This window comes from Eulemur rufifrons, chromosome 12 (genome assembly GCF_041146395.1).
Source record: "Eulemur rufifrons isolate Redbay chromosome 12, OSU_ERuf_1, whole genome shotgun sequence".
Taxonomy (NCBI): Eukaryota; Metazoa; Chordata; class Mammalia; order Primates; family Lemuridae; genus Eulemur; species Eulemur rufifrons.
Genome location: NC_090994.1, coordinates 2,464,204 through 2,490,066, shown reverse-complemented (window position 1 = coordinate 2,490,066; position 25,863 = coordinate 2,464,204). Strand labels below are relative to the sequence as shown.

Sequence of the window (25,863 nt, the reverse complement as noted above, 5' to 3'; positions counted from 1 at the left end):
TCACATCGTAGTAAACATTCTAATCTGCCCCACCGGCAGGTCATCTCCTAAAATAAACACTCAGGACACATAAAAGAATGTTTTGCCAAATGCAAGACTGCTAAATTGCATTTGCTTAATTAAGCCCACACTAGATATACCTGAAACCCCATAAGCAAAGCTCACCTTTCTTTCTTAAACTACCCCCTTCTCTTGGGTCTTTGAGACATCATTTAAAGATGGAAAAGGACAAGGAATTCTACGTGAGGTGACCAAAATTTCTTCCTTCCAGGTTCAATTAGTAAATATTTGAACAGTAGTAAAGCAAGGGCATTTTCAAGGGTCCTTCTTTAGCTAAATTCTGTTTCGCCAAAAGTGACTTAATGTTTATCTTTTCACGGGCTCAGCACCTGTTCTTCCTGGCCTATCTCAGCCGTGTGCACCTGAGAAAGACAATTTGTGCTCTCACTCCCCTGGTGTATGGGCTTCTGGCTTGGGAATGAAGGCAAAAAAGCAAATATGAAACCCACTTAAAGTGACTAAATGTAACCTTTCTGCTTGTTTTCTCTTCTGTGTTGTGTCACCTGTGATAATAAACACTGCTTTTCTAGTAAATGAAGAAAATAATAGATAATGGAATGGTAGATAAGCCACATAATAAAAAGGATCAACATCACAACTTAACACCTATTGATGGGGTAGCACAGAAAGCAGCAGCACAATTCTGTGTTTTTCATTGTTTTACTTATTTTCTTTTGGGCTGTTTTTCCAACCCCCCCCCCCATACTTCCTTTCTCTCCTTGATCTACTAAAAATGAAGGACAAGAAAAAAAAAAAAAAAACAACCAAAACCCCCACTAAAAAAACCATTTAAGCTTTAAAAAAATTTAAAAACTTGTCAGGAAGGAAAATAAGACTAAGCTTCTGGTGAATTTTAGGGCAAATGAGTAGTAGTTCAATTTCTGAGTGGTTAGCATAGCCTAAGGAGCTTAGTCTAAGAAAGCTGTTTTGCACATCATCAAAAGATCCCACTCTGCCGCTTTAATCTGCCAGGCAAAGGAAGTGTCAGACTTCTGAATGAATGCAGAGGAATATGAATGGAACAGGACTGGGGAAGGCTCACTTGCTGTGTAGAGGCTAAACAAGGATAAGATAAATTCATAATAGTACACCAAACATACCGTGATGACTTGAGAGGCTACTATATCTCACGTTTCTCTTGCTAATCCTGCAACTGTTCTAAACCTCTGCGCTGGGGGATATTAAACAAATATGCTTTATAAAAACTCACACATAACAAAGGAAAGTGGATTGTATTTTGCTAGAAGACCAAATGGATTTTTTTTTCCGATAAGAGGAAATATGCAAAGGAAGTAAACAACTATTTCACAATGATGGATGCCTTATATTTAATAAGCAACTGCCAACCCTATGGACACTTTAAAACAGAACGATTTGAAAAATAAAGCTAATGCTTATTAAACTGATGCAAACATTTCCTTTGCCATCTTACATTTTTTTAAAATGACACAAGTACAGGCTGGAAACTGTAAACTTGAATTGCAACCCTTTCTTTAAAAGTGTTAACAATACATCCTTTTAATAAAGTATGAAAGCCACTCATTGATTTATGTGTAGGAAACAATGTAGTTATGCTCCTGGAAACATAATTCCGGTCAGTGGGAAAAACTGATCACAAGTGGCTCACAGATAGCTCATCTCACCAGCCCCACCCCGCCCTAGCCAGGAACTGTGTGTGTGTGTGTGTGTGTGTGTGTGTGTGTGTGTTTAATCACATGTGGCTGTAAAATGCTCCCTGGCTGTATATCAAAAAGCAAACCAAAACAAAAAAGCAACCCCCCTAAGCCCCAGAGATTGATTCATTAAAGGAAAGAAAAAAAATCCCATCATATCCCTAGCCACTGGTCTCCTGTAGTACTGAGAGAAGAACCACTGCTGTACTCCAGTATCTTGCATCATGAAATATGACTGTGTTTAATATTAGAAGCAAATTTTGTGTATTCAGATAAGCTGATTAACCTCTTTGAGAATGTAGGAAAATAACTGCTATTATATTAATTACCTATTAATATTGTTATAGCGAGGGATAAAGAAACAAAGTTTCACTATGGTAGGGGAAGTGCAAAATATTTTTTTGAAAAGTGCAAGTATTATACAGTTTACTACATAGTGAAATACATAATATAATATATGCTTACTATGCATAGTATATAAATATAATAAATGTTTATAGATATATATTACATATAATATATTTTCAGGCAGTCTCTGCATATTAAATGGGGTTGTCTGACACACTGGATTAACTAGTTAGGTGTCACACTATGGGGAGATGATTATTTGCTTGCAGAGTCTAGAGCTAGGAAATGGACATCCATAATATCTTACTTCCTTAGGAAACATTAGATAATCCACATGGTCTCAATACTGAAATTTGAACATCTGTTGATTTTAATCAATATGGCTCTTGACAGTTGACAAGCAGATTGTAATCCAAAAGTTTATCTATAACCCAGTTATTGTATTGAAACTTGAAGAGGGTAATTGTCTTATAAATGGTGTTCAGATGCTTGGGCTGTGCTGGCCTGTGATACTTATTTTAATCCATAAAATAGCTGAAATTTTGTATATTTGTACTTGAAAACAGTTCAACTCAACCCTACCACCACATGGATAACTTAAAAAAATATCATGAAAGTAAGCTATGGGCAAGGTAAAAAAAAAAAAAAAAAAAAAGAAGTCAAACTATTAAAGTGGTAGAAAATAGGAAATAGATTCTCCTCCCAATCTTCAGTCCTTTTCTCTAAGATTAGCACCTAGAGATTCATACTGGCCCTTTATTGAGACAAATTTAGTATCAAAACATATGGTTTTCCTTCTTAAAACATGTACAGTGGTGATGTACCATGATCATAATCTTTCTTGGATCACAAATGACAAGTTGGAGAGAACATTTTATTTAGGGAAAAAGAGCAATATTTGAAAGATTGAGGTAGAGGAATATATGGATTAAAGGGGTGTGCGTGTGTATGGCAGGGAGAGACTGGGACCCCATCTGGGATGGCATCAGTGAAGAGGTGAGGGAAAGGGGCAGTGCAGGGCGAGATTATACTGACAGGGACGAAGGGAGGTTGTTTATGTCCCTCCATATCTGGTCACACAATGACAGGAGGGCCTGGGCAGCTTTGTGGATTTCCTGCGTTGAGATCGAGAGGGTATATACAATGAATCCTGAACATGTACCAGTGTTTTCAAATCAGGTGTTCAACATTTGCAAGATATTTTTATTAATGACAATGACAGCTCAGCAGGCAAACTATTCTTTCTCTATGTATAAATGTGGTATTTGTTTTATACAATGGAGACTTTAAAACAGGCTTCGTTTGGCCAACCGAGGAGATCTACCCTAATAAGACGGAGCCCACTGAGGGAGCTGACGCCTATTCTGTTTTCACTACATCCTACTTTGACTTGAAGGAAACTGCCAATGAGAATTTCCTCCTAAGTTATTCTAAAATTCTTCTGATATAAAGAGAGCCACTCATAGGAACATCACAATGGGGGTAGCACTGGATCACTCTAAAGCACTTGCCACACCTCACCTCATTTCGCCCCAACAGTATCTCTAGAACACAGGTATGGTAGAGGCAATCCTGTCTATTTTGTTAAATCCCTCATAAGCATGGGCCACAATAACACCAGTGCGCTCTGCATTTCGGAGGTCTCCCACAGATCGCCTAGAGGAAAAACAAACATGGGAGAGCATGCATATCCCCTCCTCTGACGCGCGCAGTTTTCCACGGGGCTGGGAGGGCTGCAGAAAACTGTGACAGGAGTGTGAATGAACACGATTTGTGCTGCAGCACAACATCATTTCTCAGTTCTTCACGTGAGTGAGTGAATACCACGCTGCCCCTCCCACCCCTCCTGGGGGGTGACCAGTTCAGGGCAGGAGCCATTAAAGTTTATTTATTTGCTCAAAAAATATTTATTGAGGGCTTCCACGTGTCCAGGCAGTGTTTGTTCTGAGTGCCCGGAATAAGTCAGTGGGGGAAGAAAATGCCCAAGAGTCTTGCCCTGGGGGGCAGGGGAGACATGCTTCGTCGGAGTGGGGGCAATGTTAAACCCTTTGGTCACTGCATGGAAACCCTTTTGCAAAAGGAAAATCAATTAACTGTTTCTGGATGGCCGTTTTTCCTGATTACCCAAGTAATACATGGTTATTGTAGAAAACATACAAAGAAGGTACAAAACGTAAATACTATGTATAATTCTACCATTCCAAAATAACCATTCCTAATATTGAATGCGTACATGTGTGTGTCTACACACAAACAATTATTTTTAAACATATTGTATGTACTGTAATACTTACTATATAGTACTTATTTTAAATTACCTATCCAATAATTTATTTTTTAAAAATAAAGAAGGGAGCCTGAGAGGTTAAGGAACTGGTTGACACCTGGAGTCAGTGATGGAAGCAGTTCCCACCACCTATGACTGCAGTCTGCAGACAAGCACGGGGGGTTCCAGGGCCTGCAGGAGCACCTGGAACTGTAGGCCTGGCAGGTGGTGGCTCCTGAGTGCACAACTTTATTATCAAGTGCAGACAGGTGTGAGACAGGCCAACCTTTCTGTGTGAGGATGGTGCCAAAGCTGCTAAGAACACACAAAAAAGCAGCTGGGAATATCTTAGGTATACAGTAATGACATGAAATTCTATTTTGTAGATGAGAAAGGTAAAAACAAATTATGTGATCACCAAGAGGAAGTATACATGGGAATTCTTAACGAACCATACATCTAGTTACAGCCCTTTTATGGAAGTTGACAGAGAGTGAAATCCTGAATTTCACAGTATACCACTTGAAAATCAGGCCAATAAAATTCAGTCTCGGAAAAGTACTAAGTGGCCTTCCTGCTATTAGAGTTTAAAGACTACTTGAGTGTACCGTCCACCTAGCATTCTATAGATGGTTTTGGCTGGGCACTGGCATTATGTTAATGTTTAAAATGAGAAAATGATGTAAAGTCAAATGATTTGATGTAAATAAAAACAGTAAAAAAAATTCATGGATAATGTTTTAGAATAAAAGTTTCAACAATTTATTGGGATTTAAGTGACTGTTTTACATGTGGTTTAAAAATAAGGGAAGGAACTCTGCCCTCCACCACCTGGGCTACAGGTCAGGTGTGCTAGCTGGCTGTCTTTGAATTAATATTTTAATTAGATATTTCCCCATGAAATCACCTTTCTTTTTTGTCCTACTCCTGGCTTGCACCAGTTGACAAAAGACATGAAACCTATTAAAAATCTCCTGAGAAGTGGACCTAATCCTTTTACCAGCAACACTCCTTCTACCAGCTAAAATCATTATCTTTGCAATTCAACTAGAACCTAATTAAAACCTCTGTCGACCCTCCCTCTCCATAGGGCTGCTCTGATGGTAATTACTTTGCTCCAAAATCAGCCTCAGTTCTCCCTTTGAACAATTTTTCACATGTCTGGGAATTACTTTTGAAATCTTTATGTTAACCTGACAACTTAACACTATAAAGTCTTTATAGTCAAAATTTAATATTAAAAAATCAACAAATTAAAAAATATACATTAAAAATGTGTCATTTTTTAATATGTAATTTTATAATTTTTATGGACAATGGGTTTTTTTTCAGGGAAGAGATACTAAGATATAGAGGTCTTAGGAAATAGATTATTTTATCATGTTGATGCAGTCTTGTAGAGAATGCATCGTTTTCTGTGTGTTGAATAAGTATAATCATTATTGACCTTTTGTGGAGAGAATATGAACAGTCGTAAAAGGAAGCAGGCAGCCAGCCTTGCCTTTCCTCACCTTTGTCATACTCTGCCCCACTGGGCATTTGTCAACACTTGCTCCGCATGTCAACACTCTTGTTGACTTGAGGTGGGCTATCCAGGTGGCTTAATCAGTGATTAGTTTGGTGATAAGACTAATGCTAGTTGACTACTTGATACCACCTATATCTCCCTGTCTTAAGATAAGTGCTAGGTATTCCAGGACGTACATTAGCACCCTCATTATGATTGTTCCAGCAAATTCCAGGGATAGAGGTTAAACCTGAACTGTGGGTTTGCCGCTGTATGTCACTAACAATCAGTATTGACTGAACACGCTGCACATGGAAGATTTCTGCTTTGGCTATCCCTGCATATTTTGCATTCAACAGCAAAAGGGAAAAAAAAAATGTCAGAAATTGTCTATTTGTGAACCCACAGCCAGGCGGCCATGCTCTCGGTATCACTGGCTGAGTCGTGTGCAACTTCATGAGGCCGGTTAGTCTGACTAGCCGTTCTGCTCAGAGATGTGCTGAAAGGGAACTGGGAAGGTGCCCATTCTCCTCTGCCTGAGGGGTCTCTGAGGCCCTCAGGACCACCAGCCAGAAGGAAGAAGGGAGAGGTGAAAAGATTGAGACCATTTCAGGGATTTCGTTTCTGGTCCAAGCCAGCCTCAGGAATTTAGCCAAACTAGAGCAAAGGGGGTGGTGTTTGCGTGTTCTCCCACAGTTTGAATAAAGGCATTCTACACCAAACGAAGAGAGGTTTTGGACGTGATCAGATTCAAAATCATCTAAATATTTTAAAAAAGCACATTTACACATGAAGTGGATGCTATGATCATGAGACCAGCATGCCTTTGGAATTATTTTCCAGGGTGTCAGCATCTGCACTTTTAACTATTAATATATCACCACAGGAAGGCCTGAGTGAGAGCTGCTTAGGTTCACTGGTGGGATCTGAAGCTACAGAATAAAATTTTGTTGTTGTTTTATTTGCTCCTTTTTATATGTAGTAAATGACCTTAATAAAAAAAAAAAAGACTATTTTTTTAAAGAACGGTTTTAGGTTCATAGTAAAATCGAGAGGAAAGGACAAAGACTTCCCACATAGTCCCTGCTCCTGCACACACACAGCCTACCCATTATCCACACCCTGCATCAGAGAGGTACATTTGTTATGACAGATGAACCTACACTGACATCATTATCCCCCAAGTCCGTAGTTTACATTTGGGGTCATGTTTGGTGTTGTGCATGCTGTGGGTTTGGACTAATGTATAATGACCTGTATCCACCGTTACAGTGTCACACAGAAAGTTTCACTGCCCTACAAATCCTCTGTGCTCTGCCTGCATCCTCCCTCCCCAGTGACGCCTGGCAACCCCTGATCCTTTCACTGTCTTCATAATTTTGCCGTTTCCAGATTGTCATATCGTTGGAATAATATAGTATGTAGCCTTTTCATATTGTCTTCTTTCACTTCTTTCATTTTTTTTTAAAGCAGGAATAACTGTACAGCATTTGTTTAGTGACCCCTTGCATTATTTGACTGACTAGCTAAAATCATCATTGTACATCTTCAGAAATGACACAGGCTTTCTGACCTACATCAGTGACCTGGTGAGATTATTGTGCTTCAAATAAGACGATACATGCTAAAGTGTGTTGGAAATGTAAGATTCTACACAGTTGCAGGGACTATGATTATAATTAATTTTAATAATTCCAGAAACATACTTATCAAGATCAGTACTATATCTCACCTTAAAGATTATAATTCCACTCATTCTTATCAGGTTAAATGATCTTACTTCTACACCTTCTGAGTTATATACCTCAAAGTACATCTCAGCTCTGTAAGATAATGAATTCCCAACACCAAAAAGGACAATTATAAGTGTGCGTGTAAAATGTCTTTATTCTGTATATCATATGAGACTCTCTGTAGAGCTTGTGCTCCAGAACTGTCCATTACAGGACATCAACTTCCAACCTGCCCTGCCCGCCCTCCTACCATGCTCACAGGTGATATTCGGGGCCTGCAGCCTACATTAAAATCGTCACCCCTTATCATGAAGTGTGTTTGAGGTTTCAGTGACTTATAAGCAATGCTGCTCTTTGCCATGTTGTTTTTATATAGCAGAAGGCGGGAACTAAATGAATATCACAGGGTAGCCCGAAACTACCTTCTGAGCAAGCATGTGGGGGTTAAACCAGTCGAGCTGCATATCTTGGTGGAAAAGATTCTGAATTCCTAAGAGGTTCCATTTCTTCTGATTTTCTCTGGGTTCCTGACAATACTTTTTCTGCCATTAGATTTCTGGAATTAACAGATGATATCAATTCTTGGATAATTATAAACATTAGTCTGAAGATAGCTGAGGTATTGAGTTTTATTAGACTATTCTTTAGAATCTTCAGAAATTATTACATACAGATGTGGCTTAAAAATTCCCTAAACAAACTGGTCTTTTTAATGGGAAATTTTGGTGCAAAAATGCTGCTAGAGAGAATATGTTATTATATTTTGCCGAATAACATAAAACCATCAAATTCTGACCACAAGGTAATTATCTATGCTTAACATTTGGAGTGTGTGTATAAAATTCCTTACTATTTTTAAATATTAAGGAAGATAGTCTTAAATTTCCGGGAAAAAAAAAGACACATCCAACTTCAACATCATGATGTGTTAACAGGAATTCCTGACTTGAACCATTTTTAACTGAATCAGCGACATGTTCTGTAAAACGGTGATGGCTGGGATAAAAAAGGTTACAAGTTTAAAAATCATGACTAATCAGAACATCATCCCCTCAAATAACAACTGGTTATTTTGTGATGTATAATTAATTGTCCATATTTTCAACTACGGTATGGTTCCCTTCTGAGTAATAACAAACACAATAAACCCAGGCATGCTTTTTCTTTAACTGGACAATCTATAATACATATAATTACATAATTATATGACACATGACCAGCCTGTCCCAGGCCATGAAGGTTTCATAGCCACGCTGTAGGAGTAACTGATGGCATGTCATTCTTCCTTTCTGCTTCTTTACCCCAAAATGCTACTACTATCAAAATAGTCTTGGGTGAGAAAGGAAAAAAGGAAAAAAATATTTCACGAATAAACAACTCTCCCTACTCAATTGCAATCCTTTCTCTGTCCACCTGCCTGGCATTATCAGGTGCACACTTGTGGCTGCACTGTCTCATTTAACTTTGCAATGGCCCGTTTAAGGTAGATACCCTCTTCTTCCTTTATAGATAAGAAACTCAGGCTCAAAGAGCTATTAGAAGGTACATAGCAAAACGACAATAAAGTTTCTTCTTTTTAGAGCTTCTGACAATATAACATATTTTCAAAAGACTGAGACCAAAAAATCCATATCTCCTTTTGTGTGGATCAGGAGCGCCGACAGACTTCACCTCCAACACCTGCCACTGTGCCTCTGCACACAACCGTCACGTGAGGAGCATCCCCAGCACCCTGGGTGAGGACAAATGTGGGCAATTTGGGAAATGCTGAGAAGACCAACTTTGGTAGATATGAGTGTTCCCATTTTATCCCTGAGGAAAGGTTAAGAAGTGCTGGGACGTTGAGTGACTTGGTCCTAGGGGCAGTAGCCTGCAGAGCCAGGATTCAACCCATTTGTCGGTGTCAAAGCCCTGCGGTGGGCAGCGGTGTCCACCCGTCCCCCAGCTGTGCTTCTTCACTCCCAGAGATGGACCCTAGATGGAGAAGCAGAATGCGGACGCCCCAGTGACTTAAACCTCCATACGGCTGCAGCTCTGGTGAAGCATCTGTGGTAGCTGCCACCCTTTGCTGTCACGAGACACCATGCATCCAGCAGCCGTGGCAGCAGTTATGTGTGGAGACAGGGCGAGGGCCTGGCCAGGCCTTCAGGGTCGGGGAGGGATTCATGAATAAGTACATTAGCTGGTATAAAACCGAAATCTAACTCTTTCAAAGACAGCATTCATTGGAGGAATAAAGGGCAGGCACAATAGGCCTCGAAGAGCAGGAACTTACTCCACTGCACACACCCCCCAGTTCCCCAAACACTCCCTGGGCAAGGCCCACCCCAGCCTTTGCGTGGGCCCAGCTGCCGGCATAGCTGTGCCTCCAACTCTGAGCTGTGAGGTCTCTGTTTTATAGAATCCAGAGGTACAACTCACACAGGATAAAATTCACAGATTGTATGTGTACGACCTGACGAACTTTTACATCTGCACACACCCGTGTGATGACCACCCAGCTCGAGACACAGAAGGTCTTCTGCACCGCAGGCAGCTCCCCCAGGCTGACCCTGACGCTATCGCCCCACTTAGGTTAATTTTGCTAAGTTCTGAACTTCATATAATTGGAACAGTACAGCACATATTCTTTTTTGGCCTGCTTTATTAATTCTGTCACTTACCCATGTTTTTGTGCATGTTATAATAAAATTTGCTCTCTCCCATTACTGTGCGGTGTTTGTACAACATGATTTACGTATCCATGGCAGACTGACATTCATGATCTTTTACGAAGGTCAACACTTCAAAACCGAATTGTACAAACCTGTGTATGGTTTTTCTTGTACTGCTATCTTTGAAATCCATACAGTTGGACTGACTTAAAGTTGCCTTGCGTGAGTTCCAAGACTAACCCACCTTCTAGTGAAATCCACTCTTCAGAAAATATATTGAGGGGTTGTCTTGGTGATTATTCCCGAGGTGCCCAGAACAAACTTTTGAGAAATAGATTGTTTCATTAACTTTAAGTACTGGTCAAACGTAATTACCCTCAGGTTACAAGCGGAGGCAAACAAGGAAATACTGAAGCACAACAGATGGCTAAAGACAGACGGACTCCGTCAACAATCAATGGGAAAGAAAGGGGACAGATGACAGCTTGCTTCTGTGAGCACCGGGTTTGCTTTTCTTTTTTGAATCTTTCTACATAGTATGAAGCTTCAACTTATATGATTTACGGTCATTGTTATGAAAGCCCCTCAGTGGCCTGATCTTGCTTCCTGACCAGTTACTGGGACCACTGAAGTGCACGGTGAGGGGGCCATGAGCAGCCCGGAGCCCCCCTCCAGTTGGCTGAAGCAGAGTTGGGGACCCCTGGGATGATGCTGAAGATGAGGATCCAAATCCCAATTCTGAGGTGACCACTGCCACTTTTAGGAGGTTTCCTAGGCGAGTGTGGACTTTTCCCTGAAAGGCCTCCAAGCTGTGGGGGACTAACGGCTGGGGGTCAGGACGAGCACAAGAGTGCCCCAGGTCATCACGCACCACCTGGAAGCGCCCGGGGTGTGGGAAGGCGTTGGGACACAGCCTTCATGTATGTTCTGGCCTTGGCCTCCTGACGCCACTCCGGGAGAGGGCCAAGATTCCAGTGGAACCAACTACTCATAATTTGACTCCCAAAGAGCAGCCAAAACTCCAGTGTAGGTCCTTCCGCCAGGGGGATTCAATAAAGACGCTAAACCGCAAAGTTTAAGCTGGCACTTGGACCACTTCAGTTTCAAACTAAATTTCTTCAACTGAGGAAGGCGTTCAAGAATGCACTACCACTGAAAAAATTAAACTGGCTTGCAGGAGTCAAGACCAAATTAGAGAAGTAACCACAGTGAGTTTTGGTTAAAAAAAAAAAAAATGGGGGTAAGATGACTCATATTTTGATTGAAACAAACAAACCAACCCAACAATAGGAAACCCTCTGCCCCGCTGTTGCCTTCTTCCTGTGCTCAGCCGGCCGATTCCCACCGGCATGTGAACTTCTGTTCCCACTGCCTGGGGCAGTCAGATGGGACTCTCAAGTGTCACTGTGGCTCTGAGAAAGAGGTGCTGTCGGTTGTCTTGTCACCCCCTGATGATGAAGCAAGCCAACGGGGCCAGTCATTCTGTGGTGGCCCAAGGTGGTGCCGCGGCCCCTCACCCATTGATAAATAGAGAAATATCTCTTGAAATGACTTTTTTCCCCCTTCAAGTTGTGAGTAAAAATTCAAGCATGCAGAAGAAAAAGTCAGTTCTGAATGGCATGCTTTTTATAACTCTTGCAGTGGAGTGAAAGGGGATAGGAATTTTCCACGCGCTTCCATTGCAATCGATGTGCAATGCAAGGCAAGTGGGTAAGGGAGGGGGCAGACCTCCAGAACTGAAACTAATTATGGGAAAATGATTCAAGTCCCTTGTACTTTCACCACAAGCATTTGGAGAATCACACTGGACATTTACTTCCCAAATTGCTGTGGTGTTCAAGTACATTTGGCTTTTCTGTATAACAATGTTATAAAACTAGTTCATCTTAGAACAAGTGAGGATGGCAAGCGTGCAAACCATAAATTACAAGCAGAAATGGGCCACATAACTTTTCTAAAACTGGCACCATCCCGCACTGCCCCTACGCCTCCAAAAATGCATTTGCCCGGCAGCAACCACGGCACCCCATGGAACACATGCATGTGGCTCTCAGAATGTTTCTCCTGAGGTCCGCTGTGCTTGTAAAAGCTGTTTGCCTAAAAGGAGATGCAGTGCCAGCCAACTGCCTTGCAAGGAACATGGTTGTTTTTCTTAATGGTTTCAGAAATTAGGAAAATGTTGAGGTATATGTCTTACTGAAGGTCTTGTACAATTTACTCTTCTTATTAATTTTCCAATACGCGTATCAAATCAGCGATTACAATTAAAGACAATATCTGGATTGGGGGAAGGGGAGGAAGAGGGTTGAATTTACATCCTCCGAAATGCAAGGTTCTATGCAAGATGTTCTCAAACTTTCTCAGCTCACTGCACCCTTAGTGTCTCATTAATTATTTTTTCACAGCACCTCTAGGCCAACAGAAACACCTGACCGTTAACATTTACTAAGTAGTTAGGTTCAAACAGCTCATGTATTTATGTCCTGACAATTTAGTAACCAATTTGAAACACAAATACATATAAATTGGGAGAAATAAATGATACTTTATTATTTTCGTAAGTAACCCCAGTGACTTGTGGATGGACTATAGTTGCCAGGTAGGCACTGCCCGGCTTCTCAAACTTTCGATCAGATTGGGCACCGCCACCCCTACATGCTTCAAGCTCCATGCTGATTTTCCTGCAGTACTTGCTTTTTACATCAGCAACTACCAAAAACCCAGTCTTGTACAGGGGCCCAATCTAACAGTGTTGAAACTTCGAGTTACTTCAAGCTATTATTCCAGTGGCTGAGAGATGCTGAGTATTGTTTGGTTTGCCTTGAATAATTAAGCTATCTCCCATTGCTCCTATGAGTTTGCTGCAGGGACCCAGGATGCCTTAGCACACAGTTTGGGAACCGTGCTAATTTGTTCCATTTAATTTTCACACTAAGAAAGCACAGTAGGCATTTATGTATCCATTTTACCAACGAGAAATGTGAAGTTTAAAAGTGTTGAGCCAGTAACTCCTAAGGAGCCAAGTTGGGATCCACACCAGGTGTATTTGATTCCAAAACCTTAACGATGACTCAGTAACACCTTCAAAAATCACAAATACAACTTCTTCCCCAACTTAATTCAACACAAATAAAGCTATTTTGTTCAGGTTTTTATACTGTTCCTCAAAAGTAAGAAACACTTGCATTGGAGTAACTCCAAGCAGAATTACATTTAATCAATTCATGTATTTCACTTTTATCAGAGCAATTCTGTATTCATTCCAATGGGCAAGACGTAGAACAATTATCCATAGCAGAAATCATTTTCTTCCTACACTGAAGCCACTGAACTCCAACAAGATGCAATATATGACTCAGACATTTATTTATTTATTATTTATTTTTAGACTAATGGGAACTGCATAAATTCTTTCTTGGTCTTCCAAGAGCAAATGCCTTTTATGCTCGATCTGGGAAGAATCTGTTTTGGAATGTTAAATTACCAGTTTACCTAACTGAATACTTTTAACCCTCTTCGGGCAGCTGCAATGGTTTAATCCACAGTTCTCTGCAGATAGTCACTTTAAAATTACTTTTCCAAAGTCCATTTCTTTAGGCATTATTTAGATACTTCCAGATGAAAGCTGCAGACAAAGTCCCCCGTAGTAATTAGGGTCATAATGTCACAGCCAAATTTGTCAAGCATTTCATTTTTAGATATTTTTCCTTTAAAAAATCTTTTTATTGAGATATAAAACACAGGAAATATATAAAGTGTACTAACCTTAAATTTATAGCTTGACAAACTTTTAAAATACGGATTCACTCATTGAACTGGCATCGAGATCAAGACATATAAAACATTTTCAGCACCCTAGAAGCTCCCTCAGGGCCCGTCTCGGTTAATAACCTCTTGCAGCCCCCAAACTCTTCCCACCTGAGAGTCATTACTCTGACTTCTACCGCCATCATAAGTTTGATCTATTCTTAAACTTTATATACATGAGATCATATAATGAGTACTCCTGCCTGGCTTCTTTAGCTCCGTGTGAAGTCTGTGACTGCATTTAATTTGAACAGCAATCCATTATGTCATTTTACAAAGCTGAATTGCCGGGTGTTAGCACATCATCTCAGTCCCCAAGGAACAACATTTACAAATCAAAATAACGATTCTACTGTGAGAAAAGAACTAGCGAAAAGTATGTTATTTAGCAGGTTCAATTTGGAATCATATAATAGGCCACAAAACATATTTCAATTCCTCCTGATTTGGGCAGTTCAACTGATGTTATATACAGCAAGTCAGTATATAAGAAAGGTCCTTTTCAACAAAGTATAACTCTGAATGCCATCTGTATGCTTTTATTTAAATGAATTCCTTCTCAAAGTGCAATTTTATGCAAAAATTACTTTAGGATAAGTAATCTTATACAAATAAAATAAAGCGTGTTTTAAATGCCACTGGACGTGTTCATTTTACGGCCAAATGCTGCACGTCTGTTCCTACTCAAACGTCGGAGAGAAAGTGATCCCTTCTCTTCAATATATGAATGACACACCCCTGAGACAAAAATTTGATACGCTCCCTCTGAAAATGAGTTAGAAACAACATCATCCCTAGAACTGGTATTCTGTAAAAAGAAGTTTGATACAACATATATTTTGTAGTAAAACACTCTGTTATTTTGGGTCAGGAGGCCTTGAAAGACATAATTGTTATAGAAGTTCGATGATTTGCCCAAAGCCATAATCACCATTGGCCGCTCCCAGTCTCTTTTCAGTGGAGTCGAACGACAGTCATCACAGAACACAGCACATGCGGTTTTCAGAACATTTTTGCTGGATGGAGAGCCATAGACAGAAGTAGAACATGCTTACGGGCTTTTCTGTGGCCTTCCAAAATGAACGGTGGTCCCAGCTTAACTATCAGAATTTTCAACGGTGAACACTATCAAATTTCAGATCAAGAAGTGAAGATAAGAGTTATAAATAGAAAATAAAAAGTCATACTATTCTATGTCTTGCCACATAATTTAGGTATTGAATATTGCTTTGCCTTTGCTTCTTATTTAAAAAAAATCCTACTGCTGATCAGATTTAAAATAAGTTTGTTAAAATGTTTAAAAATATATTACAATTTTAAAGATCAATGTGCACAACATAGCCTTGTTAAACGAAAAATTCATGTTTCTAATGTGAGTTAAAAAAATTGGTCACTTTTAGCTTCTGTAAAGCACAGGCAGATGTACAATTCCTTAAAGTATGTGCACAGAAGGGGACTGAAATTATGTAAATAAATATGGAAATATGAAAAAGCTTGTAGCCTTAAATGCTTAGAAGAATGGGAACTGAACCAGAGGTCAAAGGACAGAAAATCTAATTGAATAGAAGGGGTAAATTTTCCCTCCTAAATAGTTCAGAAAAGCATTTTTAGTGGTTATAAAAATCATTAAATTATAAAAGCTACACCTACAGCTTTATGCACATGAAAATCAAAATGAAAAGATTATATTTCTTGCCTAAAAATCTCCCGGCCTTACACCGCAGCAACTCTCGCTGAGGGCTTGGTGGCTTTACTCTGCAGACAGAGCGCGAAGCTTGCGGGCTCGCGTGCTCCCACCACCCACAGCGCCAGTCTTGGGACTCTCAAATCGCTGGAGAATATGCGAGTATGTTTGTGTGCGTTCACTCTAACCCTGGGTAATGTAGAGAGAAGGGTGCTCAGGGAAGAGAATATGAACAGTTCGGAGCAGAGCGATCACCCACACTGAGAAAGGAACCGTTAAAACACATTTGTTGATCCGCAGGTCAACAGTACATCTTCATATATAAAATATGGCGTGTGTTCCCACTGAGTTTCATGTGAATTAAGCCTGTGTATTTTGAGCATCTTCCAATATTATCTCAAAAATTCTATCCACTGGAATTCTTTCCACTTTTTGGGTGCTAGCGGAAAGAGGAGAAGGGCAGGAGCGGGTCTCAGCTGGGGTGGGGGGGTCTGTCCCGAGGCAGCAGGACCCAGCAGGCAGGCACGCCCAGTTGAGATTTCTCAAGCATTCCCATCCACGCTCCCAAGGCCAATCCTCTCCCTGTTTAAACAGAAACAACATAAGCTTCCTGCTGTCCCTATAAAGGACAGCAAAAACTAGCTTGCCTTGAAAGTGCCTTCTAGAAAAAAAATCATTTAAATTTCTTTAGCATTTTCCCTTTTTTAGCCATCTATCTACAACAGTCATTGTGACTGAGTAAATTCAGTTTTTTTAATTAAAAAAAAATAACCTGCTTCAAAGAGGATCACACTACTTTGTCCACAGAGATCCATCCAGGATTTTAGCAAACCTACATAATACAGAAAGAGACAGCAGAAACAGGACAGAGAAAAGGCCCAAATAGCCTTTGGGATCTGAATACTTCATCACAGAAGTAAAAAAGTAAGAACGTTAACAAACTCAGGTAGCACATTTTTTTTAACGTAAGTACAGGCACATTCGTGTAGTGGTCAGGGTACTGGAGGAAGCATTAGGAGACTAGGTGCTAATTTATACTCTGCTACCAGCTAGCACTGCCACCCAGGGCCTAGTGTCCTCATTCATACAGTGACGGTTCAACAATATCCCTGGTTTCTAAAGCCTCCCTCAACCTCCACCAAAGCTTCTAATGTCTATTATTCCATAGAGAAGTGAAAAAGACACACACACATCCCCCTCACAAGCATAGCCATATGTATGCATATGTATCTGTAGATATACATGTTTCAAAGATTCTACCTGGCATAGAAAGACACTAAGATATTTGCTCACTTTATTTTTTTTTCCTTTCAATGTACATTAAATTCAGAAGGGTAAGAACACTTTAGTTTCATTAAAAAAAGAAACACTTGGTATACTGTAGCCCAAATTCATCAATCTCATTCTGTGAGCTGAATTTCAACTGCTTCTATTTGTAACCATTTATCATTCAGTGCATTTTAAAAAGAGAGTAGTTTTATATTTTCTTTCTACCACTGTAGGAAACACTACTCATATCTTCTAAGGCCGTGGTTCCCCAACCTTTTTGGCACCCGGGACCGGTTTCATGAAAGACAATTTTTTCACAGACTGGAGGTGGGAGTGGGGGAGCAGCTCAGGCAGTGATGAGGCAATTTCCTAACAGGTCACAGACCGTGGTCCCGGGGGTTGGGCACCACAGTTCTAAGCTGAGAACTTAACAAAATATCCCAAGAAACAGACAAATGGCAGAAGTCTGCAGAGTATCTTACAGGTAATCAGGTATTTGCTGAGGTTAAAGTGAATTTCTTCTCAATGGCTTTGGCTGTGACAGCCTTGCCAAGCTCATGTTCTATCTTCCTCTCAGGATGATTTCAGCCTCGGTTTCCTGTCTGCAGCCTTGCTTTTTCCCCAGTCTACTGGAAATGCTGTCTTCTTTAGAACATTGCTTTTGCCATACTCTGCTCTCCAACACACCCGCTGCAGCAAACTGCTGACTGCAGCTACAAAGACAAGCTCCCGTTCCATGCGGGTCCCAGCATCGCTCCTCTTAGCCTGTCCACCACATCCCACACACTAGGGTCCACGGGACTTGGGGTGAGGTGTAGAAGCTCTCTGAGTCCCGCTTTTCTCCTTCACAGAAGGGGTCCCATAGGCCTCCCACTATGCTAGAGAAACCCTCTGCTGCTACTTGGAATCCCCCGGGCCCCACCTCCTTTTCCTGCCATCCCAGGCACAGGCCCCGCCTTGGGCCTCCCACAGACCCCAGCCCCCTGCCCCGCGAGACCTCCACTCTAAGAGGCCTGGGACCCCCACGGGAACCTCCTCAGCACGCCTGCAAGCACAACCCCAAAACGTGGAGAGTTAATGCCCACCGGGCTGTCCGTACCCACTGAGGGATCGGAGTTCTCTTTCTTGCCCCAGGTGGATGGTTTTGAGATACAGGGTCCTATGGGGCCTCTCGCCAGCTGCCACTGTGAGGCTGACTGAGGCCACACGTGTGAACTGGCCTCCCTCGCCTGTCCCCCACCGCTGCTCTGGGACCACTTCCTAAATAAACTTCCTGCATGCCTGCCTTTGTCTCTGGCTCAGCTTTTGGGGAAACCCAGGCTAAGGCAGTGTGAGAATCCAGTGAGATGATACACACAAACACACACAGTGAAATTGTAACTGGCTTTACCTATTCTTGCTGTACATAAAGGCATAAATGACCTTACAATGTCTGCTGCATTATTATTTGCTCCTCAACTTACAGGCAGATATCTGCAAGCGTCAGCATCTGTAAGGTGCTGTGAGCCTGAGCCCTGACAGACGTGGGCACATAGATATACACTCTCTAAGGGACACTCATGTGTACAGTGTGACCCCTTTTGCCATATGAAATGCCCAAGCAAATTTATATGAGGTTACTATGCCAGTCTTTTTAAACCTACACATATTTAAAATGGGCTGCCATTGATGAGAAATAGCCACTTTTTCAGTAGAAAATGACTGAAATGTTTGGAGGGGAGAAACATATTTCCTTCTTAGATTTTGGAGTAATGGTATGAGGAGCACACAAAATAGATGTGAGTGTATGTGAAAAACACCCCCCCAACTAAATCATGAAAGGCATATGTAGTTAGAATCGCAAATAAGAACAAACTAGACAGGATTTGAGGGGCACAGATGCACTGATAGACTCAAATTATTGTTGGTTGTCTCTGTCACAGGAGGAGGGGGATGGACTGGTGACTTTAGAATGCACCAGCCGAGGCCTGCAGCTCTACGCTCCCCCCCCCCCCGCCCCCTCATCTTTGAGTTTACAGCGGTCAACAAGTGAACTCTTAGTCTCTTTACAGTAGGGAAAGGAGGAAAGGACTTGGTTATCTAGACACGATGTCAGAAAGTCACAGCAAATCAACAGACAAAAAGTAAAAAGGGTAGACCAGAACAAATTAGTTATAGGAAGTGCTTGAAAGGCCCTATGTGAGTGGGGTCCACGTGGGTAGGGTGGATGAAGGCAGGTTTGCTTATGGAGAGCAGTCACTGGAACCAGCTGGGGAACCGGGGCCAGGGGCCCGATTCTACAGGGCCTTAAGTGGAATGTGGAAGGAAAGGGCCAGCTCTGTCAGAAGAGTCAGTGGAAGGCAGGGAGTGTGGACAGGGGCTCTTCTAGGTTTTGTAAATTCAAGGCTGGTATCAACACAAAGAGAAAACAGGGAAAAACTTACTCCCAGCTCACAGGGCATTTGAACACCACCTCTCACCTGTGGGTAACGCACCTACCCCAGGCTCCTGCGAAGTGGGTTGAGAAGACAAAGTTTTGCCCAAGACACACATCTCCTGGTCCTTTCCCCTTTAATCTCAGCCTCTGTCACTACCGCTGAGTGCTCAACTGCTTAGGCAGCAAATATTCAGATTAAAAGAAAAAAAACAAAACAAAACAAAAAACCCCAAACTCTATGAGGAGGGGGAGGAAAGCCCAGTTTTGCCACTTTTCTGTCCGGAGACCTCAAACGATATTTCAGAGTTTCCTCATGACGGGGAACCAAGAACATTAGGTCAAAAGCCTTCCAAACAGAATATCCCTGGATTTAATAATCTTGCATTCAAGTTTTCAAACTAATTACAAGAGCAAATGTTTTGCCTGTTGTCACTAGGGTGTATATGTAGAATGGTTACAGAATTTCAGTATCCCAAGCAAACAGGAAATCTCACTTAGAGTATCAGGAGATTTAAAAAGAAATGAAAGAAATACAAAACGTTTTCAGTATCAAAATGAAACCCCAAATGAGTCAGTGTCTTTGAGGAGGGCGCAGTGGGGGAGGGGTGATCCCGGGAAGGGGGGAGAGGACTCCAGGAGAGGCAAGGGCGGGCCACGAGGCCGCCCAGGCAGCAGGCGCAGCTGGGGGCAGCGCACCCAGGAATGGGGCCAGAGATCCTGGGGCGTTGGTCAGAAATGGTGCCTGTTGCCAAGGGAAGGCATCTGGACACTGTCCTCACGCAAAGGTGCAGGGACTCAGGAGAGATGCAGAGTGATCAGATTTGAACTTGGCTTCCTGACTCCGAAGGTGGGATAGCGGAAGGGCAGCTGGGGGCTGCGTGACCCTCCAGAAGAGAGAGGATGGTGGAGGCTGAGTGGGAAGAAGGGAATAACTGAGGTAGAGAAAACATCCTGTGTGTGTGGGAGAGAGACAGTTGGGATATCTCGTTTCTAGACTGAAATGCCATAAGGCAAAGTGTTTCCAAGGAAACCTCAAATTATTGGTTAATTTATTAGGAAAATTAGGTCACTCAGATCGGCAACAACTAGTTAATGAAAAGGGATGAGGACACCGAACTTTATTTATTAATAATAAATAGAAATGATCTCTCAACCCACATCTATAGTTGGTGAGAGATCAATATCAGAATCTGCAAGTTGGGGATAGTTTTCTTGTACTACCTACGTCTTCCTTTACGGAGCCAGTTTCAAGAGTCCTTTTCTTTTGGTGTGAGAAACAACGATGACAATCTTGGTGAGAAGGAAGATGGCCAGAGAAACATTTTAAGGTGGAATCAATCTGCCATAGTTGCCTCACAAATGGACTTTTTTTCCCCCTGTCACATTCGATCATTCAAAAATGCTGGGAGAGTAATAAAAGACGTCAGAACATATTCCGTGTTAAAAATTTATAAATGTCATGTTAAAATATTTTATTCTGGTTGCTTGAGCTTCCATGTGTTGCCAAGTCTTAAAGACTGTGTTTGGGGTGCAACTATTTTTAGCAAATCAAATAACACTGAGGAACCACCCGTGCGACTGTGATGCTAGCAACGGCCCTAAAATGTTGAATTAGGATAATTCGTCTGAGTGCTGAGAAAAGCAGAACAGCTCACGGCTCCACACTTTGCAGAGCGCTAGATCCATTAAGAAGCAGACACTATGGACGCAGGCTGTCCTTTCACATGTGCGCAGGGGACCTTTTCCGAGTCCCTCGGGCCCACACAAATCCCCATCACCGTGTAAACCTCCTGAGACGAGAAGGCGATGTCAAACGTTCCTGCACACGTGAATCAGTTTCACATGCCACACATGTGAAGTGGGAAAGAACCATGTCCCCTCCCGAGGGAGTTTCACGTGTCTTCAAACTGCTTTGATGAGAGCAGCAAAGTGCAGATGACAAGGATGGGAAACATTTGCCGGAAGGGAGCAGAGTGTGACGCTGCCCGTGGACGACAGCTTATTTACCTCATTTTTTTTTTTTCTTGTACCAAGATTTCCTTATGCTGGAATGGAATGTCAACGAGCAGATTTCTATATTTCTGGGTCTCAGTCAAGACAGTAAAAATAAGAAGGATGCTAAACAGAAAGACATTCCAGGGCAATAAACTAGAAAAGACCTAATCCATCAAGGTCAGGAGACGGGGAAATTTCAGGCTTCCTTTATCTGTGAGGATCAGCCTGATGGGCTTCTCTCCTAGGTCTGGTCTCACGCTCCTGGATACGTGGCAACTTAGGGAAGGGCTGCGTTAAATGGGAGATCGTGACTCAGAAATGGTCATTTTTACACTATGTGTAAAATGAACGTCCATAGTCTTCCTGACTCTAAAGGTTACTACTATTCCTTGGAGGAAAAACCATGTTAATTTGTCAGGATGCTCCCAGAAGATGAAATCGGCATTGGTTGTCGTTGATCCTAGGCTTTTCTGTTGGTAACAATGGGCCTTACCTGAGTGGCAGGTGGTCTGTTTTGTAAGGCCCTGTGGGACTTGGAACTGGCACACTCAGGCCAATGCTAAGATGTATCATTTTTGGCTGTTAACAGGCAGGAAAAGTGTGACGTGGCCTCTGGGCTGAACTAACATTTTGTTTAGGGTGTCCCAGTCTTCGGCAGTGCCTCTGCCCATGCTGATGCCAGGCGCCTGGAGTCCAAGCAAGAGAGTCACGCAGCAGCTGAAGCATCACAAGGAACGTTAACTATCATTGTGGTCATTACTGTGGCTATTGTTTCTGGGGCTAAATACATAGTATTCTTCCTTGTTTTTAAAGATTACCCAACTGTCATGCCACTCATTTATCTTAAAACCTTAATTTAATTTCAATACTTCAAGTGTAAGAACACATATCTTTCTAAATCAACACAAAATATCTACTACTTGATATTTCTCTTTCTGTTCCATCTTTCCCCCAGACAATTCAGTTAGTTAGTATCACACAGAATTTCCCTTTATTTAAATAACATGTGTAGACACTACACACATATATACTATATACATAATATCTGTATACAAATACACACTTCACATATATACATATATCTGTAATTTGCTTTCATGTAAGACTAATACACACACACACACACACACACACACACACACTCTGTCTCACCCACCCATGTCATCTTGAAAAACTGAAAAGGGGTGATTTAAATAGTATTTTGCATTCTATTGTTTTCAAGCTTAAAGATATGAGAATAGAGTTAGGAAATGTTATTTTCAGAAATTAGGCCTGTATGTCTTTTAAAGTTCTTAAGTTTGATTTTAAGTTGAAACTTGACTTATATTTTCAAATTATAAACAATCCTCTCCTGTCTCTTGATGGATGGAGCCACATTTGACCCAGGAGCTCTAGACACAGGGGGAGGGGGTCTTAGGGGAGCCGTTTTCCCTCTCGAGTTATGTGATACAGAGTGACAAAAGACAGGATAATTTCTATTCTGCCCTTAAGTACTGAAATCAATAAGGAGATTAAGACTTTTTATTTATACCACTTTGTAAATTATTATTTCTGAGTATGAATTTAAGCTAAACTCCAGCTTGAGTATAACTTCATAGTTCCAAACTTCCCAAAATAAATCTTTTCAAATATTATCTTTGCTGGGTGTTAAGAGTAACAAAGACAACCTATCCGGATGACGTACGGCTTTAACTGTCAACCTCGAAGATTCCATTACTCCCTTGGCGATGAGGGGAGAGGGGAGAATTGCAAACTGCTATCTACGAATTCTTTTAAATAGTTTATTGTGATCATAGAGGTTACGATTTTTAAAAGGGCGGGTGAGGAAGAAGAATGAATTAAGAAAGATCACAGACACTAAAAAGCCTGAGCTTGCCCTGTTGAAGGGACAACAAGGGTTTTGGGGATTTCAGATTTTATGAAGCCCTACTAGAGAGGGCCCTTGACCTGCCAAGTAATAGCACTTGATTTTTTTTTTTTTTATGGTGGTCTTCTCTATGTTGATCCATATGGAAAAGTAAAGGCTTCAACTACATGATTTTAGGAGTGTTCAGAGCTCTAGCACATTCATCCCTTTGTATCTGTCGGGGAGTGATTCCAAGATCCCCGAGGACATAAAAACCCACGAAGGTCAAGTCCCTTATGTAGAATGTGGTAGTATTTGCATATAACCTACGCAGTCCTCCTGTATACTTTAAAGCATCTCTAGATTACTTTTAATACCGGTACCATATAAATGCTGTGTAAATAGTCGTTATACTGTATTGTTTTAAAACCTGCATTATTTGTTGTATCGTCATATTCTATTTCTTAATTTTTTTTGAATATTTTGTTAATTTGGTTGAATCCTCAGATATGGAACCTGGGGACGCAGGTTGTCATGCTTCCCGCTCACTTATCTGCCTAGTAGCTAAGGGAGGACGGTCACCAGAGAGTGACCCCTGGCATCAAGACAAGGCACTAGGAGGGAGTGTGGAATCGATGACACACAAGCAATGGAAACAGCACACGTACACCCCAGCCTAACCTCCAAACCGTAAAATACCAATCGTAAGACACATTCTGTCAAGTGCATCAGCAAAGAAGCCCTTGAACTCTGAGAAACTCCACCCCTCCCATTCCATTTTCCCCGCACTTAAAGACAGTACAGAATTATTCAGCAGTTAATATTTTGGGAGAAATCATGTCTGATGACTGACTCTACGGATGGTTTTTCTGCAGAGAATTTCAAGTTTTAAAGAAAGGCACTAGATGCAGTTTTATAATCAACGTCCAACTTAATAAAAATTTTGTTACACTACGTAGGAAAGGAATAAAAATATAGTTTCTGTCCTCATGAGCTTCTACTTTGGACCAATGAATGGAATAGTGGTTACCATTAGATCACTATTTAAAAACAAAGGAAGAAAGAAAATTAAATGTTAGGCACCTGGAGTTATGCACACACAATGACTTTAAAGGCATAACTTAATTTGTCCATAAAACACTTCTCTGACCAATCAGAAACCCTATTTTATATATGAGGAAACTGGGGTCCCAAAGGTTAAGCAACTTTAGACCTAGAGCCTAAGGCTGTAGGGGGCTGGCTTCCCTGACTCCAAGCCCACGTGCGCTTCCCATGTACCAGGCTGACCTGCGTTTATATTCAATTCTGTAATTTTACCACCATAGATATCTATACCTATGGCAGTGGAATTAGCTTCTTCATTTTCTTGTGCATAAGCTAATACTAAAATTAGTTGGCATGTCCATCTTCCCTAGTAACTGAGGGGGAGAAGAACCAATCTGATGACATGTTTAAGTGGTAAATGGATCAGTGTGGGATTAAAGTTTGCCTGACATATGAAATGATGAAATTGTGAAAAACTCATACAAGTTAGGAAAAGTTCATTGTTGAGGTCTAATGAACTCAATAAGAAGGAAGTGGGGGAGGGCATCATGGAGTGCGGGACACAGTGGTGGTTCTGTAGGTTGTGGTTAAAATCGAAAGATGCTCCTTTCCTCATAGTCCATCTTAGAGCATCGTCTGAAGTCTGTACTTCGAGAAACTGAGAGCCTAGAAGAATGTGGTAGAAATAGTGATGCTTCTCAGTACGAAATTTCCGTTTCTTGCATGACGCAGACAGAGGTTCAGCTTGGCAGAACAGACCCGACGACACAGCAGCACACGCGTGTGCCGTCTGGTGCACTTCACCGCCCTCTGCCCCGCTCCGAGCTGTGGCCTGGCCACCCCCTGGCCTGCCACGACCTGGACTTCTGGAGGACGCAGCGACAACAAACAGTTTGTCTCACTCTTGCACGTGATGTAAATAAGTTGCTAGATTTTGAGTAAAAATAAAATCACACCATATTTTATCACACTGCTAGTGATAAAAAAAAAACCCAGTAAGATTTCAAAATGACGGCAAGGGACAGGTCTTTAAATTGACATTTTTTTTTTTAAGGATAGGGAAAGGTGACAAATGTTTGGGAAGAAGGTTTCTGAGCACTTGACTAACGGCTGCCTTCTGACACTTGTTCCTCCCTAGCTTGAGAACTACATCCAGGACAGCATGAAAAAGGAAATGGTGGAGATGCAGCAGAACGCAGTCCAGAACCAGACGGCTGTGATGATAGAAATAGGAACGAACCTGCTGAATCAAACGGCGGAGCAGACACGGAAATTGACTGACGTGGAAGCCCAAGTAAGTAACGAAACGTAAACTGCAAAACGCACGATGGTCCTGTCGGCTGAAACACTAGCACTCACTCGTGCCGTGAGATTACTCCATGAAATAATGGAAAACAAAACAACACAAAAAAGCACAGCTACAGGAGAAAACGGATGAATTTATAAGAAATTATGCCTAGTTATGAATTTCAAATCAGTAAATATGTTTTTAGTTTTAAGACTGAGGTTAAATTACAATTATTCTGCTAAGGACATCCAAGTAATTTTCATGCCATACACA

General features: G+C 41.5%; 2 protein-coding genes across 5 annotated transcripts in view; one reads left to right on the top strand and one right to left on the bottom strand.

Moving 5' to 3' along the window:
* Window positions 1-25,863, bottom strand: part of MCPH1 (microcephalin 1) — a 174,638-nt gene that overhangs the window by 56,579 nt on the left and 92,196 nt on the right. The window lies entirely within an intron of this gene.
* ANGPT2 (angiopoietin 2) overlaps window positions 1-25,863 on the top strand; it is a 48,504-nt gene that overhangs the window by 1,983 nt on the left and 20,658 nt on the right. For 2 of the 4 annotated variants that reach the window (XM_069485064.1, XM_069485063.1), the window contains exon 2: window positions 25,441-25,596. The exons of the other annotated variants lie outside the window; for them this stretch is intronic. In XM_069485064.1, the coding sequence (XP_069341165.1) occupies window positions 25,441-25,596 (156 nt within the window). The remainder of the gene's footprint in view (window positions 1-25,440; window positions 25,597-25,863) is intronic. 4 annotated transcript variants of the gene reach the window in all.